The sequence below is a fragment of the Protomyctophum parallelum genome (assembly GCF_964188405.1).
Source record: "Protomyctophum parallelum genome assembly, chromosome: 5".
NCBI classification, from domain to species: Eukaryota; Metazoa; Chordata; class Actinopteri; order Myctophiformes; family Myctophidae; genus Protomyctophum; species Protomyctophum parallelum.
The window spans coordinates 44,847,228-44,855,631 of NC_139702.1; the positions used below are offsets into that span (position 1 = coordinate 44,847,228).

General features: G+C 45.9%; 1 protein-coding gene across 1 annotated transcript in view; it reads left to right on the plus strand.

Moving 5' to 3' along the window:
- Nucleotides 1-671: 671 nt before the first annotated feature.
- slc22a7a (solute carrier family 22 member 7a) overlaps nucleotides 672-8,404 on the plus strand; it is a gene marked incomplete at both ends in the record, with an annotated part of 14,128 nt that continues 6,395 nt past the window's right edge. Inside the window, 5 exons of the mRNA XM_083764500.1 lie at nucleotides 672-901; nucleotides 1,530-1,695; nucleotides 2,689-2,792; nucleotides 4,854-5,008; nucleotides 7,828-7,996. Of these exons, the coding sequence (XP_083620626.1) occupies nucleotides 672-901; nucleotides 1,530-1,695; nucleotides 2,689-2,792; nucleotides 4,854-5,008; nucleotides 7,828-7,996 (824 nt within the window). The remainder of the gene's footprint in view (nucleotides 902-1,529; nucleotides 1,696-2,688; nucleotides 2,793-4,853; nucleotides 5,009-7,827; nucleotides 7,997-8,404) is intronic.

The following is an 8,404-nucleotide window of genomic DNA, read 5'->3' on the forward strand; positions in this document are numbered from 1 at the left end:
TATAATACTTTTCTGAAATTAATGTCTGTAAATATGAAATAAATGCTTAAACATGTAGCTACGTGTTCTAATAATATTTAGAAATGCGCCTTGGAAGGGTTAAGAATCACTGCCCTATAGTCGTAAGTACACAGAAATCTTTCATGAGTTATTTAAAGTAGTTCTAGTTTAACATAAGCTGCTCATCTGTTTGTCATCACTTCACATTTCACTTCTCCCTGCTGTATCCTGTTAGTACGTCTGTAATAATAAACGTAACTCGCACCACCGACCAAATTCGACACACACGCGTTCCACACCACCACCCGGGAGTGCAGTGCCCGGCCATGAGTCGGACACATACTCGGTTGTCCAGAACCACCAGAAAAGGTTAAAATGGGTGCTATGACAATGGATATAACGGCTATTGCATAAACATGCATTCCCGATATCCATTGTTCCCAACTTGCATGGTTCCCAAGTAGGCTGGTGCCCGACGGTCACAGGTCTAGTTTAAAAAAATGCCAAAACATTCCTAAAACATTCCTAAAATTCTTTGTCCATCCCGTCCAGGGGGTATGAGGTTTGAGGAGGTCCAAGACCACGTCGGGTTTTTCTCCAGGTTCCAGTTCCTCATCTACCACCTCTAATTCTAACTACAATACCCACAATGCCTTGTGTGTCCCGTCCAGATGAGGTTCGAGGAGGTCCTAGACCACGTCGGGGGTTTCTCCAGGTTCCAGTTCCTCATCTACAACCTCCTGTGTCTGCCCCGCCTCCTGCTGCCGCTCCACTTCATGCTGCACAACTTCATCTCGGCCACGCCCCCTCACCGCTGCTCCCTGGGGGGAAGGAGCCAGGTGGAGGCGGAGCATGATGACCTCACAGGAGGAGGAGTCCCAGAGACGCTGCTGGCACTCAGGTTAGAGGTGCAGCTATGCATTATGTTATGACTTGTGCAAGCAGAGTGCACAAGTACTGTGATCGGCTGGGTATGTATGTATGTCGGTGTTGTCCACCGGCCAATAAGGGACGACTATTCTTGATGACGTAACTAAGGTATGCTTGTTTATTTAATATTGTTGCCCCTCGCCCTAAAGGGTCCCCCAGCACACCAACCTTTCTTTAATTGTTGTCCGTCGCCCTAAAGGGTCCCCCAGCACATCAACGGTTCTTTAATTGTTGTCCGTCGCCCTAAAGGGTCCCCCAGCACATCAACGGTTCTTTAATTGTTGTCCGTCGCCCTAAAGGGTCCCCCAGCACACCAACGGTTCTTTAATTGTTGTCCGTCGCCCTAAAGGGTCCCCCAGCACACCAACGGTTCTTTAATTGTTGTCCGTCGCCCTAAAGGGTCCCCCAGCACACCAACGGTTCTTTAATTGTTGTCCGTCGCCCTAAAGGGTCCCCCAGCACATCAACGGTTCTTTAATTGTTGTCCGTCGCCCTAAAGGGTCCCCCAGCACACCAACGGTTCTTTAATTGTTGTCCGTCGCCCTAAAGGGTCCCCCAGCACATCAACGGTTCTTTAATTGTTGTCCGTCGCCCTAAAGGGTCCCCCAGCACACCAACGGTTCCTTCGGCTCCTGCAGGCTCTATGCCACGCCCCTGACCTTTGACCTCAACCACACCAACCTGTCATCAATGGCAACGACTGTGCCGTGCACGCACGGCTGGGTTTACGACCAATCGGAGTTCACCTCCACCACCGCCACTCAGGTAACGACCAATCAGGGTTTGGTTTGGTAACACTCTATAGCAGTGGTTTTCAACCAGTGGTCCGGGGCCCACCAGTGATCCTTGAGGGGGTTCCAGGTGGTCGCCAGCTAAATGATGGAGAGTTGGTAACCAAATGGACCCATAATTTACAAGAAGTCTACACAATTGGATAATGTGGAATAATTTAATAATAATAATAATAAACAATAAATTGATTTTGATCAACATTTGCCAACAGTATTTAACTGTGTGTCAACGATACCAGAATATTATTTCGTTTTGGTCAAGAGGCTACATCTCATCAAATGGTGGTCCGTGGCTCAACTGCTGAATAAATAATGGGCCTTGATATGAAAAGGGTTGACAATCACTGCTCTATAGCAATGATTATACTGTCACAATATAGAGCTATTTAACACTGTTACTGAACACACACTAGTCTATAGCAATGATTATACTGTCACAATATAGAGCTATTTAACACTGTTACTGAACACACACACTAGTCTATAGCAATGATTATACTGTCACAATATAGAGCTATTTAACACTGTTATTGAACACACAATAGTCTATAGCAATGATTATACTGTCACAATATAGAGCTATTTAACACTGTTACTGAACACACACAATAGTCTATAGCAATGATTATACTGTCACAATATAGAGCTATTTAACACTGTTACTGAACACACACTAGTCTATAGCAATGATTATACTGTCACAATATAGAGCTATTTAACACTGTTACTGAACACACACACTCTATAGCAATGATTATACTGTCACAATATAGAGCTATTTAACACTGTTACTGAACACACTATAGCAATGATTACCGTCACAATATAGAGCTATTTAACACTGTTACTGAACACACTCTATAGCAATGATTACTGTCACAATATAGAGCTATTTAACACAGTTACTGAACAAACACTAGAGTCTACACTGATAATAATGTATTGTAATCATATGAATTCTCCACAGTGGGATCTGGTGTGTGACAACAAAGCAATGAACCAGTCTCTGGCCACGTTCTTCTTCATTGGTGTGACCATCGGTGCTGTGCTGTTTGGACAGCTCTCTGACAAGTAAGACTTTGTGTACGACTAGCGCCTACAATTTACAATTTAGGCATTTAGCAGACGCTCTTAATCCAGAGCGACTTACATTAAGCAAGAACAAAAAGCATGGGAATACATCACAAAAAAGCATTTATCATGAAACATGCGTAAGCTAAGAAAGTAACAGTGGAATATCTGACTATACATATAAACTATATATCTATACTACTATGCTATACATATGTACGTACTATGGCGTGCTATGACTATATACAATGCAATTATAGTGCTGTCTACATAACATGCTATAAGTCTGTATCAAATGCTATCTAAGTCTACAGAAATGCTATCTAAGGGGGTAGGATAAGTGCTATGGGCCATGATGGAGTCTGAAAAGGTGGGTTTTCAGACTACGGCGGAAGATTGGGAGTGATGCTGCAGTTCTGACTGCAATGGGAAGTGCATTCCACAGTTTTGGAGCCAGAAGGGAGAAGAGTTTGGGACGTGTGGAGCGTTGTCCCGGCGTTTTTAGTGAGGGTACTTCCAGCTTCCCTGCGTTGGCTGATCTGAGTGCGCGGGAGGGTTTGTAGGGTTCAATCATACTTGCAAGATAAGGGGGAGCCATACCTTTGGTTGCTTTGAATGCCAGCATCAGAGTTTTGTATTCTGTGCGGGCAGCGACCGGGAGCCAGTGGAGGGAGCGGAGCAGGGGGGAGACATGTGAGAATTTTGGCTGGTTGAAGACCAAGCGAGCTGCGGCATTTTGGATCAGCTGGAGAGGCTTAAGTGCACATGCTGGTAGGCCAGTAAGGAGGGAGTTACAATAGTCGAGTTTTGACAAGACTGTTGTCTGGATTAGGAGCTGGGCTGATTCCTGGGTGAGGAACGGTCTAATTCGTCGTATGTTATAGAGTGTGAACCTACATGATCAAGTGACAGCTGTGATGTGAGCTTTGAACGAGAGCTGACTGTCCAGGACAACACCGAGATTCCTGGCTGTTGGGACAGACGTTACCAGGGCGTTGTCTACGGAGATAGTTAGCTCCCGCATAGGGCAGGACTTAGCTGGGAAGAAGAGAAGCTCAGTCTTGTCTGGGTTCAGCTTGAGGTGATTGGAGGACATCCACTGTGAGATGTCAGCCAGGCATGCAGTGATGCGCTCTTCCACCTGAGTGGCAGAGGGGGGGAAGGATAGAAACAGTTGTGTGTCATCGGCGTAGCAGTGATAGGATATATTGTGAGCAGAGATGATAGTGCCAAGGGATTTAGTGTACAGTGAGAAAAGGAGGGGACCAAGTACAGATCCCTGTGGGACCCCCGTTTGGAGGGTTCGGGGGGATGATAACAGACCTTTCCAGGAAACCTGGTAGGTCCGGTCGGTGAGGTAGGAGGAGAACCACTTTAGTGCCGTTCCACCGATGCCTAGATCCGCTAGGGTGTCTAGGAGCAGCTGGTGGTTCACTGTGTCAAATGCTGCCGATAGGTCTAGGCCTACGACTAGCGTCTATGTGTGATTCACCTCCATTTAGACTTTGTGTATCTAGCGTCTACATGTGATTCACCTCCATTTTCAACTACGGAATTCTACTTGTAACAGAGTATTTCTACATTGCCACAATTTTCCACTACATTTTTATTCCACAATTTTGCAACCAATTTTTTCACCCAGTGTCAATTATCTAATATAATCCTGGGCGCTGCACTTCCTCTGCCAACCTGGGGGGGGGGCGGACTGACCTCATGCAGGGGGAGTTTCCCCGGCCAGATGTAGCGTGTGGAAGGAACACGTTATTCCAAACAGTTCCTTTGGCCAGGGGGCAACACAGTTTAGGGACCAGGATTACTGCATGTTTTTTGTAAGGGTACCCAACTAACTACCTACCCTAGGGGACACGGGGGGAACATACAAACTCCACATAGAAAGGCCCTTTCGCCAACCCCGCCTTATGGGCATTGATGAGAACACACCCCCAGCGGGAATCAAACCCAGGACCTTCTAGCTGTGAGGCGACAGCACTACCGACTGTGCCACCGTGCCCCCCATTTGAGTACCTTTTTCCCACCACTGTCTTCGCTGTCCTCCTCCAGGTTCGGTCGCAGACCGCTGCTCCTGGCCTCCATCGTGTCCAGCGGTGTGATGGGAACCATCTCTGCCTTCTCCACGTCCTACACCATGTTCGCTGTCGCCAGGACGCTGTGTGGAGTGGCTCTGACCGGCCTCAGCATCAACACCATGGCACTGAGTACCTGAGTCATAATCTTCTATCTATCAAATGCACCACGTTTCTGTCTGTGTGTACGGCTGTAATGCAAGTAACTCGAGAACCGTTCGCCCCACAGACTTCAAATTCGACACACACGTTCCACACCCCCACAGGGAGTGCAGTGGCCGGTGTCGAGTCGGTCGGACCCACGGTTGTCCAGAACCGCCACAAAAGGCCTCTGCCCAGGCTCTGGACAGGGCCCCTGCCCTGCATTCCGTTTTTTTTATGTTTTTTTTTTTGTGGCTTTCGCCTTTGTTTTATATATATATATATATTAATGCTGTCAAAGTTAACGCGTTATTAATGCATTAACGCAACACCTTATTAACGGCACTAATTTTTTTATCGCATTAACGCAAAATTCACAGCGATTGGCAGGCGGGATGTTGAGGAATATTGGTTCCTGCAATGCACTCCCTTCCCAGACCCCTTGTTAGGATGTTTTAAGTGGATTAACAGGCAGCCTTCCATTTACATTTCACAAAGGTTTTGCTCGTGTCGTACGCTCCAGTCCAAAAAGAAACCTGTGCAATTCAATTCATCCATCCAGAGCAAAAGCAAAACCCCCGCTGTAAATGTTGCATCGCATTGTAAACAGCTGTGCCTCGTTATAGCCACACACGTTTCTAACTTGCGGTCACAGTCGCGATACTTTTCAGTTGTGTGGTACTTTTAAATGGATTTAACTGTAACAGAAAGTTTTATCCAGACAAGTATCCACAGTCGGACAGTCCCATCTCCCAGTCACGGAGCTGGGACTGACACGAGAGATGAGTCGAGAGTAGGGTGGCCACCTGCAAGACCTCAGAAAGGAGGACACTTTTGCGGGGCTCGCTCCCCCGACCCCCCCCCCTCCCAGATCCCCCCCCCCCCCCATATATTAATATTATTACTACTACTATTGCACCTGATTTTCACCACCATCATCTCCAGCATTATGTCCACAGAGAACATATATTTGCTAATTAAATTAACCTTTTTAAATTATAGGGTACCACAAAGGCCATTCATTTTAGAATCAATTTATTTTATTTCATGTTTAGATATGTTTTATGTTTAATCTCTTTCTTGTGGGTTTTTTTATACAGTTTTATGGTCATCGGTGTGGGACATAGAATGATGCCAGTAGCCTATATGTTCACACAGCCTCCCTTTCTTTATGATGTCGAGTTCCTTGCTCCATTGCTCATTAAATATAGTTTTTCATTTCGGCATATTTGGTTTGTTTATCTCTGCATTAACTATACTAAAGTGATTGTGAGAGCACAACAAACAAACCGACCATCCCACTGGCAGTGTTGCCCAGTTTTGGAAGAGAACCAAGCAACCATGTCTATGAAAACAAGCCCAAAAGAAGCCTGACTAGGCTTAGTAGCCTATTATATAAAACAAGCCTAAAGTCGCTTATAATTAAGCGGACATGGCAACACTCTGAACGTCTCCACTAGCCTCTCTCTTTTTAAGACAGTGTGGCCGGCTCGCTCCGGAGGCGGAGCTGAGCAGCGCTGCGGAGATTTTAATACCCAGGCAGACGACGTAAATGACAGTAAATTACACAAGCACTGTATATCACAAAAAACCGGACAATTATGTGTCCGGCCAGAGGTTGAGGTGGGAGGAGGACAGGTGGGTCTAAAACCGGACTGTCCGGCGTGAAACCGGACGTCTGGCCACCCTAGTCGAGAGCAGCACAGAGCCACAGACCAGCTAGCAGTAGCTGCTAGAAGCTAGAAGCCAGAGGTGTTGCCAGTATAACTCTATGGCAGAAACAAGCAACCTAGGTCTATACAAAATAAGCCAAAAAGAAGCAACACTGGTCGTTTCTGGCCAGTGTTGCCACATCTGCTGTTTATAAGCGATTTTGGGATTATTTTTGTAGATTGAAAAACTATTGGGGGTCCTTTGCTCTTGGCATGAAAATGTTTGAGAACCACTTCTCTAAAACAATATTAGACAAAGTTTGAGCCACAAACACATTGCTCTCTCTCTTCTCATTTTGTATAAATTAAATAGGCCTATTCATGATTCTGCTTATAGAGAAGATGCCCATGTTAGTTTGTTTTATGGAAACAGTTGTTTGTGTTGAATGTGCCAATTGCACATAATTATTCAAAAGAGAGAAAATGGGCAAGCCATAAAATAATGCACATTGCACTTCATTCTTTTCATACGTCATTTTGCCATTTTCATAATGTGGCCCACATGTTCAGCTATTTGAGTATCCCTGGTTTACTGTGTCAGAAAAGGACACCAAACTCACAGTTTGCAAGGTGTGTGATTTCACGACGCTGTGATCGGTATCGGCAGTTACTGCTTCCAGTGATCGGTGATCGGCCCCAAAGAACCTGATCGGAGCATCTCTACAATACACCGTTTTCTTTCAGTTCATCATTGAATTTAAAGCAAAAAAGGTTTTGCGATTAATTGCGATTAATCGCGCGATTAACTACACAAATCATGCGATTAATCGCGATTAAAAAAAATGATCGCCTGACAGCACTAATATATATATATATATATATATAGGCTGACAGGAAACGGGGAGAGAGATGGGGGGAAGACATGCAGTAAAGGCGTCGGGATCAGGAGTCGAACCCGTGGCACACTGCCAGACTGGATTACCAGCCAAGGAGGTGCCTGGACCGCTGAGCCACGGCCCAAGCCGAGCTCCCTCATAGTTTTTGTCGACGAAATTAACACTGGCCTTACATTATTATTATTATACCACTATACATCTGTGTGTGCGTGTGCGTGCGGCGTGCGTGTGTGTGTGTGTGTGCGCATGCGTGCGTGTCTAGGTATTGAGTGGACAGACGTGAGACATCGTGCGTTCATCGGCACCGTGGTCACCCTGGTGTGGAGCGCTGGTAGCATGCTGCTGGCTCTGTTAGCATACTGCATCAGAGACTGGAGGCATCTCATGCTGGTGGTGTCCTCTCCCTGCCTCGCTGCTGCCATCGCCTGGTGGTGAGGAGTACTGCATGTCATAGAGGCGCACTCCATTCAGCCTCATGTTTTTTTTTACCAGCATACAGTAAGAAAATACATTTACTCGAGTAGCCTGCCCTAATGAACTTAACTACATTTTTGACAGGGATACCATACCAGCCCAGTCCAACATACAATTTAGGCATTAGAGCCACCATTGGACTGGCCCCATGAAGTGAACAGAGTTTGCGTAACTCTGGCTCTGGTCGACTCCAGGCAGGGTTGCCAAGTCTGCTTATTTTCAGCATACTAATATGGGGGAGAGAACACAACGGAGACAGCGCTTCTTTCACCTGACCAATATATATCACTATGTGATTAATTCTTGTTTATCATCTTTTTAACATAAATTGAACACAATGAAGGGCCCCAGAAGCCCTTGTCAGG